Genomic DNA, 24,298 nt, shown 5'->3' on the forward strand with positions numbered 1-24,298 from the left:
CATTATCACTGAGAGAGAAGCTATGGAAGCATCTAAAAGAAGCATCAAAAGTTTCCCGGATAAATAGTTGGAAAAATATGTGGAGTGGTCTGCGAGGAATCATCTGCTTCTTAATGTAAAAAATGATCAGACAGAGGCTGTGGAAGGATATGTGGGACTGCTCCTGGAGGTGTGTGTCTGAGTGAGGGAGAGAGGAAAACAAGGGGATCACAAGTAGCTACGGAAGAAACAGAAAATAAAGGCATTAAAAAGGGAATACAACAACTCCCACAGCAGCTCGAGGTGTGTGCGATGCTCGTTCTGAGTAAATTGTTGGAGCCCACTGTACACGGTGTTTACGCCTTGGAAGAAAATAAAGTTCCGGTGAAGCAGTTTTCCTACGCCTCCTTCTGTCTCTTCAATAGCAAAGTTGACCTGTGCAGTAAGCTTGTTACCGGCTACGAGCCAGTCACGGAACCCGAAGTAACAGCCAGAGGTCTTCTTACTACGGCCTGGCAAGGCAACACTAGGGGCTCTTTTCCAGGATTAAACTCTGCAAAGTGCCAAGAGAGAGGGAGAGCAAACTTTTTTTTTCTCAGACAGCAGAGAGAATGGGGGCGCCGGGAGATGCTGAAGGGGATGACAAGGTAATGCACTTCAATAACATTAGCAACCCATTTTTGTCGGAATGCCCATAAAGTGGCAAAGTTAATATGGACCATGCTACTGACAGAAACAATAAGATCTGTAGTGGCAACCCCTTCATCACAGGCAAGGGCATAGATTTGGTTTTGGCATTGGTGGGGACCGAACCCTGACCTGTTTCTTTTTTCTTTTTTCCTTTTTGTTTTTGCTTCTTGATAAAAAAAAAAGGAGAAATATACTTGCGTACATATGCTATTCTACATGCTTAAACCATTTAAAATTACAATTCATAGTTTTATATGTGAATTATATAATGTTAAATTACTATTAAACAAATGACTAAGTATTTTAGGCTTTAGTTTACTTCAGCCATATTCCATATAAATCAGGTATCATACACAGCAAATTCAAAAGTGTTAAATTTTTTGGTGTTAGTAGTCTTCTTGCAAAAGTAGAGTTAATTTTACTCTAAGTAGAGTCACATTCTTTTAATGTAACTCTGAGGTGTAAAATGATAGTAGTTAAAATCGAGTGTTAAAAATGAGTGTTTTTATGTCAAATCTGGAGGTGTTACAATGGAAACATTAACTCTTGACCTCTTAACTCTGAACTCCTACAGGGGCTATGGCACTAATAGTAGTGATGTGCGATACCACTGATTTCCTTTTCGATCCGATACCAAGTAATATTCAGGGTGGTATCGACGATACTGATCCGATACCGATACTTTGTAGAAAAACTTATTTTATTTATTGTGTCTCAAATTATAGCTTCATAATGATTACAGGACATCAGATTACTTGTTCTTATCACTTAATAATGCAGAGTTCATCATATAGAAATAAAAAAACTGAAGTTGTGCCTATTTGAACTCCTTGCCTGCCTGCAGCATTAAAGGACTCCGAGAGACGTCTGTCTCGTCCTAGAAGCACCTGTCCCTCTCCTCCTCTTCAGTTCGTCTCGACATATGCTCGTCATATTCTGTGATATGATTTACTCTGAGGTGTTTGACAAGGTTAGTGATGTTGCCACAACCATACATGCCCTCCCGATTTTTCCGGGAGAATCCCAAATTTCAGTGCCCTCCCGAAAATCTCCCGGAGCCACCATTTTCCCAAATTTCTCCACCCGGACAACAAAATTGAAAAACCATATCTCGGAATTCATAGCGCGGCCCAGCCAATTCCAGTTTCCACCAATGGTAGCGACTTAGTTTTAATATTACTCTTATTTCTCTTTCTGGGTCGCAAAAAACATTTAACATATTTTCAGGTGAGAATGTAGCTGTGTAAACTTCAAATATCTGAGCCGACCGACACATCGTCTTCAAACCCCCGCGGTCTTTTGCTACTCGGGTTAAACATGATATATAAGTCACTTTGATAACTTAAAAATGTTATTGTTTGGCTCTTTCAGTGTTTTATTTGTTCGTGAGTAAATCGGTTTGGCTGAGATTAAAGTTATTAGATTAGATTAAATTAAATTTAACTTTATTAATCCCTCGGGAGGGTTCCTCCGGGGTTTTCACACAGCTGAATAAACGTCAAACAGAAAATGATTAAACAAAGTGTGAGACGGTCCAGAGTTTAAGTCAGCGCCCAGTTATATTTTAGATAACAAGGAGCAGACGGCAGTTTCACTCCACCGAGGGAGCTCGTGACGTACTACCCAGCTTTCTTTAGACCGCGAAGGCCGGGTCCTCAGGTGGAAGCAGCCTCTGAATTTGGACACCCCCACTGTTTCCAGGCCGGCCAATAATAACGGTGACATTTATTCGATAAATAAACCCTGTAAAATGTATTTATCCCCCCCAACAGCACTTTTGAATGTCTCCCTAATTCTGAGGTCTCAAGGTTGGCAAGTATGGCCACAACACCTCACTTTTTGCCACATGTATCGCAAACCACGTCTCAGCTGTTTGTGGAGGTAAAATACGTTCACACATGACTCCAGTTACGCTCAGCCATTGTCGTGAGTGCGCACGCCAGGGGGCTGCAAGACATTTATACAGCCGTATTTCGCACATGACTGTGAAAGGCGGAAGAGGAAGTAGTTCCTTTGAATGTAGACAATCCGAATGTTATAGTTTCTTTCCACTGTGTTCCTGTTAACGATAAACTACAAATTTAGCCTAAATTACTAAAATATTGATATTTTAATGTGAGAATCGATTCTAGAACATAAATGATTGGTATCGGAGGAATCGAGATTTCAGGATCAATCCGCACATCACTAACTAATAGAGTAGTCAAAGGAGCTTGCAAAGAAAAGCGTCTGGACTTCTTTAAGTTACTTGAAGACGTTTCACCTCTCATCCGAGAGGCTTCTTCAGTTCTAAGGTCAAATGGTGGAGAGTCCCAGATATAAACCTGGTGGGAGTTTCCCTCCACAGAGGGACAAAAGGACCCCCTGATGATCCTCTAATCGCCTGAGCCAAGGTGTGGAACTGGGTGTGGGTCCCAATCAGCCAGAGTTTCTGGTGAGTTCATTGTGAAACCTGGCCCCACCTTATCATGCGAATTCCTGAGGTCAGATGGCCCAGGGTGTGAGAGGGCGTTAAGGCGTCTGGGAAGGGATCTCAAAACTGGATTATAGATGGCAGAGAGTTGGTGTCGTAAACCACCGCCTCTGTTCAAAGATGGTCGCTCACAGTGGACATAGATGGCTTCTTTCACTCCTCTTTCAAACCATCTGTCCTCTCTGTCCAAAATGTGAACATTGGCATCCTCGAAGGAGTGTCCTCTATCCTTAAGATGCAGATGGACAGCTGAATCTTGTCCTGTGGAGGTGGCTCTTCTGTGTTGTGCCATGCGCTTGTGAAGTGGCTGTTTGGTCTCTCCAATGTAGAGGTCTGGGCATTCCTCACTGCACTGTATGGCATACACCACATTGTTAAGTCTGTGTTTTGGCGTTTTGTCTTTCGGGTGAACCAGTTTTTGTCTGAGTGTGTTGCTGGGTCTGAAGTACACCGGGATGTCATGCTTGGAGAAAACCCTCCTGAGTTTCTCTGATACACCGGCTACATAGGGGATGACAATGTTGTTGCGTCTGTCCTTCTTATCCTCCCTCGCTGGTGTCTGATCTTCTTTTCTGTGCCTCTTTGCTGACTTTAAGAATGCCCATTTAGGATAGCCGCACGTTTTAAGTACTTCCTTTACATGTGTGTGTTCCTTCTTTTTCCCTTCAAGCTTAGAGGGAACATGTTCTGCCCGGTGGTGTAGGGTCCTAATTACTCCAAGTTTGTGTTCCAGAGGGTGATGGGAGTCAAACAGGAGGTACTGGTCCGTGTGTGTGGGCTTCCGGTAAACTTCGATGTTGAGGTTGCCATTCTCTTCAATGTGCACAGCGCAGTCCAGGAAAGGCAAACAGTCGTCCTTTGTGTCTTCCCTGGTGAACTTGATGTTTTTATCCACAGCGTTGATGTGCGCAGTGAAGGATTCCACTTCTTGTGTCTTGATTTTGACCCAGGTGTCGTCTACATATCTGTACCAGTGGCTGGGTACTCTTCCTTTGAAAGAGCCAAGAGCCTTCCTTTCCACTTCCTCCATGTAAAGGTTGGCTACAATAGGTGACACGGGGGAGCCCATGGCACAGCCATGTTTTTGTCTGTAATAGCCTTCGTTGTATTTGAAATATGTAGTGGTGAGGCAGAGGTCTAACAGTGTGCAGATCTGATCGGGTGTGAAGTTGGTCCTGTCCTCCAAGGAGCTGTCTTCTTGTAGTCTTTTTCTGACAGTCTCCACTGCCTCCGTGGTGGGTATGCACGTGAAGAGAGAGACTACATCAAAGGACACCATGGTTTCATCTGGATCCAGGGTAAGTTTCTGGACCTTGTCAGTGAAATCGGTGGAGTTCTTGATGTGGTGTGGGGTGTTCCCCACGAGAGGAGCAAGGATGGTAGCAAGGTGTTTTGCAATGTTATAAGTGGCTGAGTTTATGCTACTGACTATGGGTCTGAGTGGGACAGCTTCCTTGTGGATTTTTGGAAGTCCGTAAATGCAGGGTATGGCATCCCCTGGGTAAAGGCGGTGATAAGTAAGGCGGTCAATGATTTTGTCCTTTTCCAAGTCTTGAAGGCAAGTTATAACTTTCTTTTTGTAGCTGCTTGTGGGGTCTCGCTTTAAGGCTTCGTAGGTATTGTTGTCACTGAGGAGAGTAGTGATCTTTGTATGGTAATCTGTAGTGTTTAGGACCACGGTGCATCTTCCCTTATCCGCTGGTAAAACAGTGATGTTGTGGTCTTTGCTCAGGGAAGCGACGGCCTTCTTTTCCTGTATTGTGAGGTTGGACGGAGGGACTTTGGCACTGGAGAGGGTGGCTGAGACTTTCATCCTGATTTGCTCTGCTTCTGTCTGTGATAATTTATTAATCCGTATGGCAGATTCTGTGGCTGTGATGAGGTCCACTATCACAGTTTATGAGTGAGTTTGACTTTAAGTGACTTACAGGTTTCTTTGAAAAATACTTTCTTATATCCAGGTTTTTCCTTTTTGCTGCAGTCCTCCTCTCCTCCTCGCAGCGCAGGTTTGCCGCTACTAAAACTAAACAGAGCTCCCTGAAAGGCTCAGCCAATCACATTGGCCATATTTGTCACATGACGTGGGACTCCAGTAGAGAATGTAATTGAACTCTTTCTGCACCACTGGGTGAATGAGACGTTGACAGATCGTTTTTTTCTTTCTATCGGGTTTGTTTTTCTTTACTCGAAGAGATCAAATTATTGGTGGGGACAATTCAATAATCGCTGGATATTGGTGGGGACATGTCCCTTCCGTCCATGCCAAATCTACGCCCTTGATCACAGGCATGGAACTAATGTCAGTGGCAAGCGTAGAAGCAGCCAATATGACAGGATTTGAAGCTGCATGGCATCTCACCCCGCCACCTTCAACTCACACCAACCCTTTCTTAACACCAGTAGCAAAGCAGAATGCAGTGTGTAGCGAGTTTAAGCAGTTTCAGTACTCAGATTGTGAAGGCCCTGGAAATATTACATCTACACCACATGGGACAGCATGGCACACATGATCACCCTTCTTGGATTATTACATCCCCCTCATGCAGCCAGCCATTCACCGCCATGAACTGTACCTGCAATGTCCCTATAAAACCACAGTTTACTGAGCCAGCGACACTACATATTATGCCAGGTACACCCCAACCTGCCCAATTCAGCTATGAAATGCCAGCTCAGGGCTACTTTTCCCTGACACCTCGCAGGGTAACACCACCACCAGCAGGGGTGTGTGGGCTTTGTAAGCATGGCCATGACCACAGTTCAAAACAAGCCATGCCAGGGCCACCAGCACTTGGAGAAGTACCAAGTGCTGGTGGCTCACACAGTTGTGCAGCCTCGCAAACCCTCTAGCATCTCAATCAGAGTCTTTAACCCTAGGGCTACAGCTGTTACCTTAAAGTGGGGTGCAGTGGCTGGGGTTCTTCAGCCTGTGAAAGTCCTGGAGGGGTCGGGGAATCACCCACCAAGGGTCTTGGCAGTCCTCGAGATTGATAGCACTGCCCCTGCTCCTGTGCCAAGCCATTGGCAGACCCTGTATGCTGAGAGCAGCCCCGGTTTCACACACGTTGCCCATTGCGGACTGGCAGGCCTGCTGAGGTCCTATGGTGATGTCTTCTCCACTGGCCCAAATGACCTTGGTCGCATCAGTGTTGTCCAGCATCACATCTTGACCATGCCAGGGCCACCAGTTAAGCACTTGCCATGCAGGATGGCAGGAGACAAACAAATAGCGGCCGAATAGCAAGTACAGCAGAGCCTGGAGGCTGGGTCAGCTCAGCCTAGCAATAGCAGCTGGGCTGTTCCAATTGTGATGGTGAAAAAGAAAGATCAGAGTCCCCGACTGTGTGTGGACTATAGACCACTAAATGAGCGAACTCGCTTAACCCCTGCCACGCATCCAGGATACCCTTGACACGGTTTCTACTACCAAGTACTTCAGTACACTAGACCTGACATCAGGATACTGGCAGGTAGAGATGGCCTCCAGAGCCCGAAAAGATAAGATAAGATAAGATACCTTTACGGGTACAAAAAGCAGCTGCATTTTGTACCCGTAAGGGATTGTTCTAGTGGAATGTGATACCTTTTAGGCTATGCAATGCACCGGCCACATTCCAAAGGCTTATGGACAGAGTCCTGGCTGGGCTGCAGTGGGAGACGTGTTTAATGTACCTTGATGACATCATTGTCTTGGGTCAGGTTAGCACCCAGATGCTGGATCGGCTCGAGCAAGCGTTCATCAGATTGCGTGGAGCCAACCTAAAACTGAAGCCATCTAAATGCTGCCTGTTCCGGGAGCAGGTTGCCTATCTGGGCCAAATCATCTCTGCTGGAGGTATTTCCACAGATTCCCAGAAAGTTCAACAAGTGACGGAATGGCCTGCACAGCGGGCCTGCACAGCGGGCCTGCACAGCGGACCGTCACAGCGGCGGTACAGCAGCCCCTGTCCTGGTTTACCCTATGGACCAGGGTGACTTGTTCCTCGACACTGATGCCAGCGATTGTTGGATCGGAGCAATCCTTTTCCAAGTGCCAGGGGGCGAAGAGCAGATCCTGACTTATTGGAGCAGGTGGCTGTCAGCAACTGAACAAAACTACTGCACGACCAGGCGAGAGGTTCTAGTAGTTGTGGCATTCACTTCCCACTTCAGACAGTATCTGCTGGGTAGGCCATTCACTGTCCAGACTGACCATAGCAGCCTTTGCTGGCCTTAGAGATAGGGCGAGAAGTTCAGCCATCAGGGAGGGGCTCAGAGTAGAACAGCAACTCTTCCACATCGAAAGGCACCAATTGAGGTGGTTTGAGCATCTGAGAAGGATGCCTCCTGGGCGCGGTGTTCCAGGCATGTCCCACCGGGAGGAGGTTCCCGGGGCAGACCCAGGACACGCTGGAGAGATTAAATCTCTCAGCTGGCCTGAGAACGCCTTGTTCTGCTGGACAAGCTGGGAGGTGGCTGGAGAGAGGGAGGTCTGGGCTTTCCTGCGGCTGCTGCCCCCGCAACCTGGTCCCTGAGAAGTGGAAGAAGATGAATGGATGGATGGGATGGACGAGCAACATACAAGATATTTGTCACAATTTTGTTTATAAATAAAAAACAAACAAAAGCTGATGTATATGTATATATGACATTTTGCAGAGGATGTCACAATTTATTAATAAAAACACAGTAAATAGTAGAGGTGGGAATCACCATACATCCCACGATACGATATTATCACAATACTTAATGCACAATACGATATTATTGCAATTTTTTTAAAATATTTTGCGATATTCAGATTCTGTACATAAAGGTAAACTTTATCAATATTCATTTTATCTAATATCAAAGTCTCACACTCTTTCTCTCATTTCAGTCAGTTTTATTGTTGACAAACTGAACGGTTTGTATTACAGTCTAGTCCAACTTAACTGAATGCAACCATCTGGTACAATTATAGCTATTCTGAACTATGCAATTTATGAAAACTATGCAGCCCATTCAGCAACTGAAGAATTTGAAAGTAAATTAAAACAAAATATAATTTTACATTAAATAAAAAAGTTTTAAACTTAATTAAAATAAAACATGTCTTAAATTAAAATAAGTAAACTGTCATGTTTATTGCTGCCAAAAAAAAAGTTAAACACATTTGGACAGTGAAGGAATGTTAGGATTCTTGCCCAGAAAAAGGATCAACATGCTCTGAAGTCAGAGCACAAAAACCTTTTTTTTTGTAACAAAATATCGATTTCTGCTGTCCCTGTATCGATACATTATTAGCAAACAAAATATCACAATACTACACAGTATCGATTTTTTCCCCCACCCCTATTAAATAGTGGTGACAAAATTGGGCTTGAAGGCCTTGAAGGCCTGATTTACTCCTTGAATCATACATTTAATTTATCTCTGAGACAAATTAAAAAAAGACAAAAAATGAGAGGTTTGGGGGTAAGTACATGGACTCGAACACAACCAACAACAAGCCGCTCTGGTCTTTCGGGAGCTTTCAATTGATCGTGATTTCCACTCATGACTTCACATATAATATCCAAGCACAGCACACACACAAACCACTCCAGCTGTACAGATACCAAACACAATATGTAGATTACTTGTGGTCAGAACAACATATATGTTCTGAGATGAAAATATTACTTCTAAATAGATGAGACAGAAAGTAAAATAAAGTGTCTTGTAGTGCTATAGTATTATAATCTATTTTATTTTAGCTTTATTTGGAGGAGGATGGTCTCCTCTGTAGGTGCTGAAGTCAGCTGTGCACTAGATGGCCCCTCTGGACAACCAGAGGCCTCCATGTTGAATCATATAAAAGGAGTGGCAACACAAAAGGAGTTTATTTTATGACAAAGAGACGAGAGCAGAGCAAAGGAAGAATCTGACCTAAAAGGTAAACCAAGCATTGAATACACCTGTAAACATATCTGTCATCTGTTTATTTCTTGAAAATCATCGTGAGTTTTTTCCTCATTTTTTCTGCTTTCTGCAGAATAGCTATTAGGTTTAGGTGTACAATTCTCACCTGCAGCAAACTCCAGAAGTCAGTCTTGACTTTTTTATGAAGCATTGGTGGGCTGTAGTTTTTTTTTTATACAGCACAAAATGAATAGAAAACACACATGTGCAATCTTGTGAAAACAATTTGTGTGCACACAGCATGTGGACAAAGGAGTGCGCAATTTCAAACAATTAAATGCTGCGTGTTGTTTCTCAGTAGTGCACAGATTAACCAGATTTAAGTAGCTTCCAGTGAGGAATATGCATTGTTTAGTTAATTACTTAATTAGTTAGTTAGTTAAACATGTTGTACCCAAGTGTTAAAAGTCAAGAAAAGATTCACTGTATTTGCACCGTATGTATGTATGTTAGCGATCAGTTAGAAATGGAGAAGAAAGTGAACTTTTAAATCACTTGAATTAATTTCCTGCAGGACGTGTTCTGTTTCTAGCTTAAATTAACTCTGCGCCATTCCTAAAATTACTTTTACTGAAACATCAGCTTGTTCCGCATGATCATTTTGACACAGCCAACCTTACATAATCTATCATGTAGTCGTCTTCTAACAAATGGGACTAGCAAAGGTTATCTTATCTGCTAATCTTATGTTTACATCGGGAAGCAAAATCTGAGTTTACAGCACCATATATGTCTTGAAAGACGTTCCAAAAGAACTCAGAGGCATTTCAAATTTTTACAGTTTGCAGCACATGTAACTGTGATTTTCAAAGCTGGCAAAGTTCTTGTAGTGCAATTAATTTTAAGTGGTGTCTAAATTCTGGGTAGTCTCAAGGATAGGAGACAAACTATACTGTAAGCAATTTTAAGTATTGCATAATGTCTTGTTAATTTTGTGGAAAATCCCTCCATCTTACAGTTGTTGTTTCAACTTGTAAATGCGTTATAATTTCCGAGATGTGGGCTGTATAATGGAGCAGAGTAACATTGCTGGTTTCTTACAGGAAAGGAGACCCTCCTTTGTGAACAGTGATTGTAAAAAACAAACAAATTAAATTAGACTTGGCTCCATCATTATAAGGTCATAAACCTGCAAATTTTGTTGGTATTAAGTTTTTCTTAAACTTTGGTAAGGGAAAACAGTCCTCAATCTCATGAACATCAGTGTAGTGAGTATTAAATACAGATGTTAAAAAAAATGATGTAAAAGGTCAAATTATGCTTTTCATAATATGACCAACACCCTGGAAAATACAACATATTTTCAGAGTAAGATAGGAAAATATTGTTTGTTTTTCTGCAAAATGACCATGAAATTAGAGAATACTTCAAATTACTTATGCACAACTTAAGTTTACTTACAGTATTATTATTTCCTTGTTCATGTAAAAACATAAACCCTTTATTCTGGTCTGCCTAGATTTAAGTATTTAAGTGCAATTACATTATAATTTTAAATGTAACACTTTGAAATTTCATTTAATTACAGGAATTTCCCCCTTAGTTGTGAGCTGTATTATAAAGTGCTGTCTGTAAAACCTCCAGTTATCAACCTTTTTTATTAACACGGGCTTTCTGCTTCAGTCTCTGTGCATGCTGATGTAAAACGGGGTGTTTAAGTGAGAAAAATGATCACGGCAAAACACAACACAGGTCCTGAGAGAAAGGCAGAAGACCAGTGCTTCAGAAACCAGTTAATCTTAGTATGAGATGTGTTTTAAGTAGTCCAGAGTGTACTGTTGCAGTTACTGTTTCATCCCCAAAGTGTCAGCTGTTAAACTTTAAACTCGATCAATTTGAACACAAAGTTCTTAGAGGGCATTCAGGTGTGACACTCTTACAGAGAGCGCACAGAGATTTTAAAGTGGCTTTATTTCTTTTATTTTTTATTTTTGGACAAATTAAAGTGAAATCATTCTCTGTATTGAGTATTCTTTACTACAGTGCTGTAACATATGACAGATTTGACAGAACATTAAACCAAGCATAACAAATAAAAGTACATATACATGAATTTTCTGCATTTATTTCAGCAATTTATTGGCTTCTTTAGTTTCTATTACTTAAGTACAGCTCAAACTGCATCTGAAAATTATCTTACCACAGCTCAGAATCTGTATCGTAAGGATACCTCAATAAGACAGAGTGTGAACTTTCTGCTAGAGAAGTTTTCTTCACTAAGTTTAAGGACAAAACTTAATCTGAACACAGAATGTAAACAAACAAAGATGCTGGTATTCTGCTTAACTCTTACTCTGGTCTCTGTTCTTCTTCTCCACTTGTGGTTTTTCACTCACAGCTCAGAACCTCGTGTTTCTTCTGATTTGAAGGCACCATGAACAACACAGCAAACCTGACCTCTCATCAAGATTTGTGGCGCAATGTGACGGTTGCAAACACCACCTGGGTTTACCGACCTGCTGTGAACTCTGCTCTTAATGATGCCATTTCAGTAGTGGTTATAATCATAATCATCATCACCATGGTTTCACTTGGATGCACCATGGAGGTGTCTAAGATCAAGGTGACCAAGATCAGCAGTGAATGCGAATGTATATGTGGTTTGTGTATATGCAAAAAAGCATTGTGACAAAGCTTGAAAAATTACAGGTAAGCAGGATTTTTGAGGATGTCCTTATGCCTGACAACTAGAGCTGGGCGATATGAGATTTTTTCATATCATGATATGTTTTTTTCATTTCAGGCGATAACGATATATATCACGATATAAGCCAAATAACTATATTTGTAAGATTTAAATGTGCCGTTGCTCACAAGTAAAAATAATCACATGTGAAATAATCAGCAGCTTGTTTTGATTTAATTATTTATTTCCCATAATAAGTTCAACAGGGTAGATGTACTTAAGGAACGTGAGACTTTTTCAGATAAATAAAGGCAAATATTGCAAACTACACAAAAGGCAGCCGCTAAAGCGTTTAAGTTTCAAAATAGAACAAACAAAACAGACTACTAAATTGTCAATTCCACTTAGAAACAAAATATTAATTCTAAAAATAAATCTTAGTTTGTTTTACAGAAGAACAGACAAAACTGACTAACTTTTGTCAATATCAAATAAACTGAGAACTAAAAGGAAATTCTCAATCTCTCCTTATTGTATAGCTTAGCTTTTCAAACAGTTTTAACAGTTACTTTAGTCTGACCAAAGCCGAATGACAAATTAGCGCTTCCAGTCAGAGATTGAGCATGCACCGCTTTATTGTATTTCCAGACTTGCTTTCGGCACAATTTACAGCGCGCGCTACTCTGTTTGACTTGAAATAGCCGAAATATCTTCACACTACGGAACTTCTATGGCTCTTCCGTTCGACAATCTCTCCGGCATTGGAACCATCATCTGTTTTCTCTTCGGTAACCTTCAGTCACGCTCTCGGTTGATTTTTCTCTAGTCTGCACACTCATTTCCTCCATTACCCGGGCGGCACGGCGGCTGGCTGCTTCCCAAACAAATACACATGTGCGGCTTGGCACTTGTGCTGTACGTAACAAGTCACGTGACGCTGCGGCTGTGATTGGTTCGGCTCTGCACTACTTAATTTGGATTGGCTTTTCTTTTTTTTTTCTTTTTTTTTAAGAGGACAAGAGCGGTGAGGCCTATTGCAAGAGTTTAATTTTTCTATCGAGAAAAAGTTATTTTGCAATACATATCGTTATTGTTCTATCGCCCAGCTCTACTGACAACACATTCCAGTTCCTGCAAGGAATTGCTGGCCATGTTTATATAAAAAGGATAAAATAAGCAAATATGGTTAATGTGAAATTCTCACATGTCGGCAGCAAACCATGCAATCCATTCATGAGAAATGACACAGGGATAAAAGTTGTAAACACATAAACATGAAGAAAAGGAGGTGCTAAAAGCTGTGGAAAGTCATGACGCCAGCTGAAATCAGTAAATAGAAAGCAATCCTGCCGCTTAATGCAAACTAATTTCCGCAGTTTCAGTCCCAAGTGAGCCTATAAAAAGGTGTCTCATTACCAAGGTGTCACACAAGAAACATCTGATGAAGGGTAAAACCAACAAGATTTCTCAAGACCTTCGCAGCCTTATTGTTGCAAAACATAGTGATGGCATTAGTTACAGATAAATGTCTAAACTAGCGAAGGTTCCAGTGTAGCACTGCAGGTATGATTGTTTCAAAGAAAACAATAAGTAATGCATTAAACCGCCATAGTCTGTAAGCATGCTCATGAAGCAAGACTTCATGGCTGAAGAGAAAGCATTTTGAAACATGTTCAAAATTTGCTGAACAAAATTTAGACACATCTGTGAAATACCGGGGGAATATAATTTGGTCAGACCAAAACAGAACTCTTTGGATGCCGTAATGCACACCATGTTTGGAGGTCAAAAGACACTGCACATTACCCTAAAATCACCATACTGACAGTGAAGTTTGAAGGTGGGAACATCATGGAGTGGGGATATTTTTCAGCATATGGCATTGGCATGCTTCATATAATTGAAGGAAGGATGAATGGAAAAATGTACTGGGACATTCTTGATGAAAATCTGCTGTCATCTACCAGGATGATGATGATAAAACAAGGGTGGACGTCCCAAACACAGATCCAAGGGAACTCGGTTAGTTATGGATATTCCTGGTTTAAATTTCTTTGCATGTGTGGATTGGATGGGTTGTTAGTGACATCTGCCTTTGAAATGATGTCAGTACCACCTTTAGAAATATATTCACTTAGCAAATTGGTAAAGTGTTGAATACTTATTCAATACTGCCTTTGAAATGGCAAGGTGTCACCTGAGTGAGCCGGAATAGGTGGCAAGAGTGAGGCAAGACTATGCTTCTCTGCTCCGACTGCTGCCCCATGACCTGAACCTGGATAAGCGTCAGGAAATGGAAGGAAGGAAGGATTGATTATTTTTACTCAAACTGGAATAAAATCTTCAAATATTTACAGATACAGGATTTCGGAATAATACTTATTGCTATGAATACAGAAAACTGAACGTTTACCTTTTTGAATTGAAATGAACTTTTTAACATTTTGAACTGTGTTTATATATCCAGTGATATTATTTCTGATCAGTTTTCTGCCTTCTTCTGTTTCCAGTATCACCTCATGAAACCTAAGGGGGTGGCTATTGCAGTTGTGTCCCAGTATGTGATCATGCCTCTTACAGCCTTTTGCTTGGCTAAGGTTGGTATTATGTTAAATAAGATTAGAAATAATACTTCATATAAAGTTAGTTCCCCACAAAATTTTTGAAAAGATTCATAATAAAAATGAGAAAACTATATAAACTGACTTAACCAGAAAGAATATTAAAACAAATCAATTTTTAAAAAAAAGCATTTTCTTTTTCCATGCTGTCGGCATACTTCACAAGAGCTCTCATTTTGGGTAATAAAGATCTTTATGATATAAAGGGGCCTGATTATTCATGATTTTTTATGTGAGGAAAATCATTTTAAATTCAACTCTGAATTTAACAGGTAACCAATGAAGAGAAGCTAATATGAGGGAAATCTGATTTCTCTTTCCAGTGTCATTTAGTACTCTCGTTCTTCACCCTATAATACATAGTGGCCCAATATAATTGAATTTGTGTTGCTGTACCAGTATATAACTGACACCAGATCAGCACTTGTATCACTGTTAGACCTTGTTACTGGCACCCTGTAAGAGGTTATTGTGATTTTGTGTTACAGGGGTTTCAGCTCGGTGATATAACAGCTGTGACTGTTCTGGTCTGTGGCTGCTGTCCTGGAGGACAGAACTCCAACACAATGACTCTGGCACTAAAGGGGGACATGAACCTCAGGTACACATGGGAAGTTATATTCTTGTAATACATTTATATTAAAAATGTAATTTGAGGTGATCATAACCCTTGTCTTTCCCTTCAGCATCGTGATGACTTCCTGCTCCACGTTGTTGGCTATGGGTATGATGCCTCTCCTGCTCTACATCTACTGCCAGGGTTTCCCCAGCGTGCGGAACGCTGTCCCATATGTTCAAATCATCTTATCGTTGGTCTTGATCCTTGTTCCGTGTGGCATCGGCATCCTCATCAACACCTACAGGCCGCAGTATTCGAAGAGGGTCACAAAGGTTTGTGAAGAGAATGAAGGTCAGACAGATCACTAGAACTGATTAACAGTGTTGATTAATCAGTTGGTGCAGGAATGGCAAATAAAGACTTCAATAACTGATATTTGTTATATTGTTTAACAAAAAACAAAAGACAACAGAAAACCTGTGGATTCTATCATCTTAAATATTAGGATTTACTGATTTTTTTTCACTTGACAGACAGAGAAACTGAATAACTCTAGACATCAATCTGTGAACTGATACAATTCCTGAGACTTGATAATTCGTAAGGCTTTGGACACACATCAGATCTCCAAAGAAAAAAGCATGCTGAATATCTATAATAATGTTAAATGGGTAATGTGTTAGGAATGAAGAAATTCCATCTCAAGGAAATGAGAATCATTAACCTATAGAGAGGTGAATTCAAAGACACCCGAAAATCAAAGAAAAAAAATATGTAAAAGGTTAGTGCATTTTGCTGAAATTTCATTGTAGCTTGTAGCTTGTCTAAGGATCTCATCCAGATACCTAATGGCAGTCAGAGTGCTGTTGCCTAGACCTGTAGAGGTCTCTGCGTTCCTTTGATAAGGCCCCGCAAAGCATCACTGACCCACCTGCTCTCATCTGTGAAAAGCACAGGGTGGACCTGCCAATTTTGGCCTTCCATGGCAAATGCCAAATGAGGCTCCACAGTGTCAGGGAATGAGCAGAGGTGTCACAGTCTGCGGCGGGCAGACCGTGTGTGGGAGTGTGAGGTTCCAGGTGCAGACATAGACGAGGAGACAGTACTGAACTTGAAACGAAATGCGAGCCTTTTTTTTTTTTTTTTTTTTGCCTGTCCCGTTTGGCTCTTTTGCCATCAGAATTATTGTCTAAAGGCGAAGAAAGATGCCCAACGGATTTTCTTTACCAAATTGACCATCCCAGCTTTGCCGTAATGGTCCATTTGATTCACCTTTTATTCTTTATTTTATTTTCACTTGCTGAATACGGGACAGACTTGACTGGGGGAAAGAAAAGGGAGAAAGAAAGAGGGAAAGAAAAACAGTTGAGAAGAGGGACGGGGAGAAGGGCAAAAAACAAAAACCAACAGAATAAGCAGAAAAAAAAAAAAAATATATACATATATCGATCACCTGGATCACCTGTTGAGAAAGAAAAAAGAAAACAAGCAGAAGAAAACGAGAGTAATACAATAAACCACATCACAATGATATATGGGAATATGACAGTAAATACTAAATATTAAACATTATTGTGCAGCACGTAAGATTGACAGCACAGTGTGCATTGAGGTAGGAGCCAAAAAGGGTGTAGTTTGTGTGTGTGATCACCCGTGTGTACACCTGTGAGCATGGACGCGCTTGTTTTCTTAAAAGGTTCCCTCATGTAATGATCTGCTAGAGGGTGTGGGGGGCCACTGCCACGTCCTCCAGGGCATGAAGCAGGTATGGAGGAGATCAAAACTCCAGACATCCAGAGGCCCCCAGAACACAAGAGACCAAGGAAGACCAACAGAGGGGCAGCCGTGCCACCGTCCCAGAAAGAGCTGAGGAGAGTCCCAGATGAGGGGTCACCCAGCAGCCACGGAGCAGAAGCCAGGGGGGGCTGCAGTGACGTGCCCGTGAGCTCCGCCGGCAGCCAGCTGTGCCTGAGTGACCAAGCCCCAGGCCGAGAGGCCGGGGGCACCCCACCTCCGAAGTGGCCCAAGCGAGCCCCAGGCTCCAGGCCCCGATAAGCAGCCGCCAAGGAGTGAGCCGGTGTGTACCCGGACGCCCACCCCCGGACACAAAGAACCACCAACGCACCGATGTCTGAGGGAGTCCGCCCCCGGCAGGGGAAGTGGTGGGGGGAGATAGGCCTCCAAACCTTGGAGGGCCTGAGCTGTCCTCAGAGAGGTGGCATCTGATACCCAACCTGACATATAGACACAGACATACAGGCACACACAGATACAAACATCCATTCCCACCCTCATGCTCTCATATGCACTTACTCCACACTCAACCAACGTGGAGACAGACATAAAGAGACGCTGTACACACAATCACACTCCCCAAGCGTACTCTACGAACCGGGTCTAGGTACCCTTGCCCCTGGAGGGGGGAACTGCACCCAGACCCAGGTTGTGTTACCCTTTTCCCTGCGGTGGGGAGAAGCAGACCGCCCCGACTCCGCAGCAGCAGGGAGGCCCCACATTCCGGATCCCAGTCGGACGGCCAACTCCTCCTCCTAGCCCCCCTGCTCCAGCAGAAAGCAGAGAACGAGGGTGAGAGAAGACTCCTAACCTCCCTCCACCCGCTCATTGTAGTGTTGATGTATGTGTGTTCTAAGGTGCATTTAAAACCCAGGAGGGCATGGAGCTACCTGCCAGAGAGCAGCAGGTAAGCGCATAGTCCCTCCTGCTAGCCCTCAATGTCTACGTGTATTTAAAATTGAGAGGTGGGCAACGACGCCCTGATGGTAATTGGGATTCCGTGTAGCGTGCCCACCCCCAAGATCCTATATGTATGTGTAATGAGAGTGTGAGTAATGTGAATGTCTAAGTTGCGGGATAAAATTGAGGCAGAGGCAGCCAGAAGGGGACAGAGGGGGGGGTTACCTCCTCTGCACCCTGGTGACACACCCCTACTCCAAGGCCCTGCATGTGTGGGTGGTTGTGGTGGAGCGGGAAGAGGGAGGCAGCTGGAGATGGGGAGGGGAGGAAGGGAGGGGCAAGTGACCCCTCCCTGGGGCCAGCTCCCCCGCTGACCCCAGTAGGCACCCCCATACTCCGCGACCCGCCAGGGAAGGGGGGCCCAGGCCCATCCGAACCGGGGCCCAGTGCAGCGGCGCCGCCCGGCCCCACAGAGCCCGGGGCAGTCCACCCAACCCCACAACAGAGAAAACTGCACCCACCCCATCATCCACTCATCTTCCAGACTACATAAGACAATAGACGCCCAGGCTGAGATCTTCCTCCACCTCTCCTGTATCTCCCCCTCTTGCAGAGAGAGTTCCTGAGAGAGGAAAGCTCCTGCAAGATGTGACAACCCCCCCCCCCCCCCCCACACCAGTTGAAGAGCCCCCCAGGTGGCTCGGCGCACCGGCGGCACCCCGCGCCAGTGGCGGGCCCCCATATACCCACCGGCCCACAACCCCGGCAACACACCAACCAGGACCCAGGCCCCCGAGGCCCGGCCAGGGCCCCAGGCCAGAGCCGGAGCGCCCCCAGAACCTCACGCCCGTCCCGGACCCACCCAGGGGCAGCCAGGCTACCAGGTCAGTAACCCCCGTCCGTCAGCACAGACCCTCCCCTAGCCCCGCTGCACGTAGCCACGAGGAAGCCGTCACCTAAGAGCCAACAGAGCCCCTAATTGGCCATGACCGCTACCCCGAGTTGAGCCCCCCAAGGAAGATACTCCCGGGGAACCCCCCGACGCCCTAAGCCCGACCCTACCCCCACACCAATCACAACAGTGAAGGCGAGACCAAAATATGACCCCCCACCCCCACTAGGTGATGGAGCTGATCAGAGGAGCCCAGAGCGATTGATCTGATGTGGTGGCAGAGGCTGTATCAAGACTAATGTAATCTAATAGATAATTTCTATATTGGTTAGAATTAAGATTGTTTTTATTTTTCCAGTTCATGAGGACTGTTTTCTTGGCTATGCATAGGGCAGTGAAAACCATATGGGCTATATTCTTTTCTGAAGTGACATTATCTAAGCTGCCCAACAAACACACTAAGGGGGAAGTTGGAATGTTACATTTCAGACACTTTGATAAGTCTTCACATATCTCGCGCCAAAACTTCTGAACTGGTGGACAGAACCAAAGAGCGTGGATATAATTGTCCGGTGAATTGGTTTGGCAGTGTGAGCAGTTGTTGGTAGATGCAAAGCCCATCTTGAACATCCGATGACCTGTATAGTGCACTCTATGTAGTATTTTGTATTGAATTAATTGAAGACTGGGATTTCTGATTAGATGAAAGGTTTTTAAGCAAATCTGAGACCAGAATTGCGAGCCTTTATTTGGGCTGATTAACGTGGCAAACAACAGAAAGCACAGAGGCAAATCTAAACTAGAAGCTGAACTGGGAAAACTAAGAACTGACACTAAAGTCAGACAGCAGGGAAAGCGAAGACAGGGTGACAACGATGCATATGGGAGACTACTATGAACAGGACTCTGTGCTGGAACAAGAAAGAACTATACACGTTAGCAACATGAGCAGCACAGAGTCCTGAAACCTGGCGTAACATGGGGGAAGTTGAACAGACGACGCGGCCACGAACAAAGGAAGACTGAGGACTTAAATACAATCATGAGGTGATCAGGGGAAGTGGAGACACATGAGAACACAGCTGACTAGAAGGAAACATAATGACAATACAGGGGAGAGTAACACTAACTACAATGAACAAAGAACACCATACTCTTTCAAAATGAAACAGGAAACACAGAGACATAGACATGGAGATAGAACATAAACTTAACCTAACCAGAGACATGAAACATGACAGGTAGACACACGGACCAGGGAGAGATGACAAAAGGGACTAAGAAACCAAGGACTAAACTGCAAACTAGAAAACAACTAGATGTGTTAAACTACACATGTGGATACAAAAAATATGCATTAGAACTTAAACCCTGGGCCTCATGGCCCAGTACCGTGACAAGAGGGCCCACTAGAGGACGTCTGGCCCTCAGGCCACCCTTATGAAAGAGACATTCACACAATTTTATAGGGCTCTGACAATGCTCATCCCGTTCCTCCTTGCACAAAGGAGCAGATACAGGTAGAGCAGGGGAAGCTACCTGAACGCTACTCCCACAGAGGTCATTATATTTTTAATAATTTTACATCTTCACTCCGTACAACACTCTAGCTCCTCTGGAAAAAAAAAGAGACTCAAATAGGAAGTACTTGACTCCCTGGTATAACTTTCAAACGGGCATCTTAACCTCTTAAGCCCCAATGCCCCCTGATACGGGGGCAAAAGGCAGGAAAACAGTTAGGCTTGGGGCTTAAGAGGTTAAAGCAGATAACTCGTAGGCTGGAGAGGAAATGGTGTCTCACTCATTTACAGGATCAGCCAGGAAAAATATTTTTTGGCTCAATAAAAAAAGAGGATTTAAAATCCTCCTCATCACATACAAGGTCTTAAATCTTGAATCGATTTTTAAGACTTCGTAATACCATTTCACCTTAAAGAGAACTTCTGCTCTCAGACTGCAGGCTTAGTTGTGGTTCCCAGAGTATTTAAAAGTAGAATGGGAGGCAGAGCCTTCAGCTGTCAGGCTGTTGCCTCTTCTGTGAAACCAACTCCCAGTTTGGATTCGGGAGACAGACACCCTCTCTATTTTTTAAGAATAAGCTTAAAACTTTTTGACAAAGCTTATAGTTAGGGCTGGATCAGGTGATCCCGAATCCTCCCTTAGTTATGCTGCAATAGGTCTAGGATGTTGGGGCTTCTGATGAAGTGTTTCTTCTTTACTCACTATGTGTTTATACACCACTCAGCATTTAATCATTGGTTATTATTAATCGATGGCTTGTGACTTTGTCCTGTTTTCCTCCTCTCAATCCGAACTGGTCACAGCAGATGGCCACGCCTCAGTGAGCCTGGTTTTGCCGGAGGTTTCTTCCTGTTAAAAGGGAGTTTTTACTTTCCTCTGTGGCCAAAGCGATTGCTCATAGGGGTCATATGATTATTGGGGTTTTCTTTGTTTTCAATGTATTATTGTAGGGTCTTTACCTTATAATATAAAGTGCCTTCAGTTGCCTCATTTCAAATTGAGTTGAGTTGAATTGACAACAGTCAGAAATGATGAGGTTGGAAAAATCCCAATGGCCTCCATTTCTGTTTTGAGTGTTGTCTTGTTGTTGATTTCATCAACATCTGAGCCACTAAAACTGATTAACAACCCCCTCTGCTACTTAACTTCAATATCCCAGACGTTTAATTTACTTGATGCTATACTCTGAAAAGTGTTCCTTTAATTTTTTGAGCAACATAGAACCAAAAGAGAAGTCAAACACTGATTTATTCCCTCTCTTGTTGCTGTTGTTAGGTAGGCATCATTATCTTCCTTATTTTTACTGTGGTGACCTTGACCTTAACCACTATTGCAAACGGACGCTACATCCTGACTGTGCTGTCTCCTTCACTCTTGGCCATCGCTGGTCTCATGCCTTTGATAGGCTACTGCTTTGGATATGTCTTCTCTTCAATCTTCAGACTCAGCCACAGGTAGGTTATTTGCTTAATTCAGTCATTGATCGATATTATCAACATTGATGATCCTATGAGGTTTGGAAAAATATATAATCCTTCCTTGCCTTCAGGGAGCGGAGGACCGTTTCCATGGAAACAGGCTGTCAGAATGCCCCGCTGTGCACCACCATATTGAAGGTAGCCTTCCCTAGCGAAGTGGTGGGTCCTCTGTATCTATTCCCGGGAGTCTACTTTGTGTTTCAGTTGTTGGAGGCGGCGATGATCATCATGCTGTTTTGGTGCTACCAAAGGTTCAAGAGAAAAGAGATAGGTAAGAGTGACAGCAGGTTTCAGAGGTTACATTGCAATATTATACTCATGTACTGGTACCCAAACTGACCTTTTTAAAAAGGTGCCACGTTAGATACAGTGTAATTTATTCTATATATTTTCATTATTAATAATGTATTTGCTTTGATTGTTAGTCATTTAAGTGGTCTCATTGATCACCAAAAGCATTATGCGCCTCACATCTGCCTCAACATGTGGCAACAGTGCTAACCACTGCACCACTCTGACCTGAGACAAACACACAATAAATGTCAGATGGTATTAAATGCTCAAGTACGCCTGAGCCTCAGTTAACAGCACAGTTAAATGTTCATTTTTTAAATACATTCTGCATTTAATAATTAGTTAGTAATTATTATTAACATCTGGCACTCTCAAATGTTTAATTGAGTTCAATTCAATTTTATTTATATAGAGCCAAATCATAACAGTAGATGCCTCAAGGGAGTTAAGTACTAATATATTATATTAAGGTCTTGCATTCTAAGTTTTTACAATAATACAGAGAAACCCCCAACAATCAAACGACCCTCCTATTAGGAAGCACTTGGCCACAGTGGGAAGGAAAAACTCTTGTTTAACAGGGAGAAACCTCCAGCCGGCTCAGGGAGTGGCAGCTATCTGCAGCGATTGGTTGGGTTGGAGTGGAGGAAGACCTAGTTTACCTAGTTATTCTAGACACAGGAACTTGAACACATAGTACATTACTAAACACACAGTCTGTGGTTGAAGCAGCAGAAAAAAAGAGGCAGAGAAAATGAACAATTCCACCATCAGGTGTGGATGAGCGAAAACAATACACAAAATTATGACCTGAGTCGTAACAAACTGCAATCACCAATTGTGTTTTGTTTACCAAATTTTAGGATTTTACATCTAACCACAGGTTGAGCAAGTTTTGTGTCAAATCTTAGTTTGTGTTAATGCATCTACTTATCTGACCCACAGAGCCTTACCAGCCTGCGGCCACTGGAGAGGATCTGAAAGAGTCTGATGTGTGATGTCAATTACCACTCATATATTTCTCTATTAGTGTGCACTGTTACACCGAAGGGGATCCAGACGAGGGAAACAAAATCATACAGCTTACGAACAAACAGAAAAATGTGCAACTGTATATCTTGATTATTATACCATATTGTTATGAAACCTGTTAATGTTTCAGTAACTTCAGTTACAAAGCACCAGTGAAAACAAAATCCAGTTTTAAATAAATTTTTGAAAAATTAGAGAAGTCTCTTTTTCCTATGTCATACAAACACAACATTTTTGCTTAAAATAAATTCATTATGTACATAAATGTACTTTTTCCAAGATCTTGTCCACCAAGTACCAACATTATCACTGAGAGAGAAGCTATGGAAGCATCTAAAAGAAGCATCAAAAGTTTCCCGGATAAATAGTTGGATAAATATGTGGAGTGGTCTGCGAGGAATCATCTGCTTCTTAATGTAAAAAAAGATCAGACAGACAGTGATCAACTTCAGACAGGAGAGCATGATGATGTGGTGGAGTACAGGTATCTGTCCACAGTGGGTGTGCACAAACGGGGTGAGCAAGGAAACAAATGTATTGATTTAGAGGAGCTTATTGAGTAATAATTAATATTTTTCCTTTTATTTACTCATTTATTTTCATGAAAGTATTTCCAAGAGGAGGAGCTTCTTTAGCACTTCTCAAGATGCTTAACTCACCTGTGCATTAGATGGCACTTCTGCACAAACAGAAGTTTCCATGTGTCATTTGAAACAGACAAAAGGAGTAAGGAGTGACAACATGAAAGGAATTGATTTTATGACACAGAGAAAAGCGAAGAACGTGGCCCAATAGGTAAACATAGGATTATATACACCTGTAAACATATTTCTCATGTTTAAACTACAGCTGTTCATTTCTTGAAAATCATCTGGAGGATTTTGGTCATTTCTTCTTTTTCTGCTTTCTGCAGACAGACTTCTAGGTTTAGGCGTGCAGTTCTCACCTTCAACACAGTCCAGACTTCAGTCTTAACACCTGAATGAAGCTTTGCTGTGCTGTGTTTGTATTGTGTTTTTGTTTACTTAAACAGAAACAGAAATTTGCAATTTATGTACACACAGCATGTAAGCAACATTTAAAAACCCCTTGAAGATCTCCAGACATCAGGTCATTGTTAAAATGTCCATAACAATTTGGCGTTGTCGAGCAGGGTTCCTCGTGTTACAGGTATAGCCCTTTAATGAAGGCTGTGGAAGGATATGTGGGACTGCTCCTGGAGGTGTGTGTCTGAGTGAGGGAGAGAGGAAAACAAGGGGATCACAAGTATCTACGGAAGAAACAGAAAATAAAGGCATTAAAAAGGGAATATAACAACTCCCACAGCAGCCCGAGGTGTGTGCGATGCTCATTCTGAGTAAATTGTTGGAGCCCACTGTTGGAAGAAAATAAAGTTCCAGTGAAGCAGTTTTCCTACCCCTCCTTCTGTCTCTTCAATAGCAAAGTTGACCTGTGCAGTAAGCTTGTTACCGGCTATGAGCCAGTCATGGAACCCGAAGTAACAGCCAGAGGTCTTC

At 42.8% G+C, this 24,298-nt stretch overlaps 1 protein-coding gene across 1 annotated transcript; it reads left to right on the plus strand.

Moving 5' to 3' along the window:
• Positions 1-64: 64 nt before the first annotated feature.
• On the plus strand, positions 65-24,262 carry LOC146501856 (hepatic sodium/bile acid cotransporter-like). Its single transcript, XM_085133293.1, has 8 exons — positions 65-626; positions 11,403-11,627; positions 14,201-14,287; positions 14,800-14,912; positions 14,998-15,202; positions 21,253-21,431; positions 21,527-21,726; positions 22,695-24,262. Exons 2-8 carry the CDS (start codon positions 11,439-11,441, stop codon positions 22,745-22,747), a joined length of 1,026 nt encoding a protein of 341 aa, XP_084989419.1. The 5' UTR covers positions 65-626; positions 11,403-11,438; the 3' UTR covers positions 22,748-24,262.
• The last annotated feature ends 36 nt before the right edge of the window (positions 24,263-24,298 follow it).

Source organism: Neolamprologus multifasciatus, chromosome 15 (genome assembly GCF_963576455.1).
Source record: "Neolamprologus multifasciatus chromosome 15, fNeoMul1.2, whole genome shotgun sequence".
NCBI classification, from domain to species: Eukaryota; Metazoa; Chordata; class Actinopteri; order Cichliformes; family Cichlidae; genus Neolamprologus; species Neolamprologus multifasciatus.

What these genes read in the sequence shown, in the direction of transcription:
- LOC146501856 (XM_085133293.1), top strand. Translation starts at nt 11,439, where the DNA reads ATGAACAACACAGCAAACCTGACCTCTCATCAAGATTTGTGGCGCAAT. An exon ending in ATTCGAAGAGGGTCACAAAG is followed by an intron (nt 15,203 to 21,252) that starts GTTTGTGAAGAG and finishes TGCTGTTGTTAG; the next exon opens with GTAGGCATCATTATCTTCCT. An exon ending in ATCTTCAGACTCAGCCACAG is followed by an intron (nt 21,432 to 21,526) that starts GTAGGTTATTTG and finishes CCTTGCCTTCAG; the next exon opens with GGAGCGGAGGACCGTTTCCA.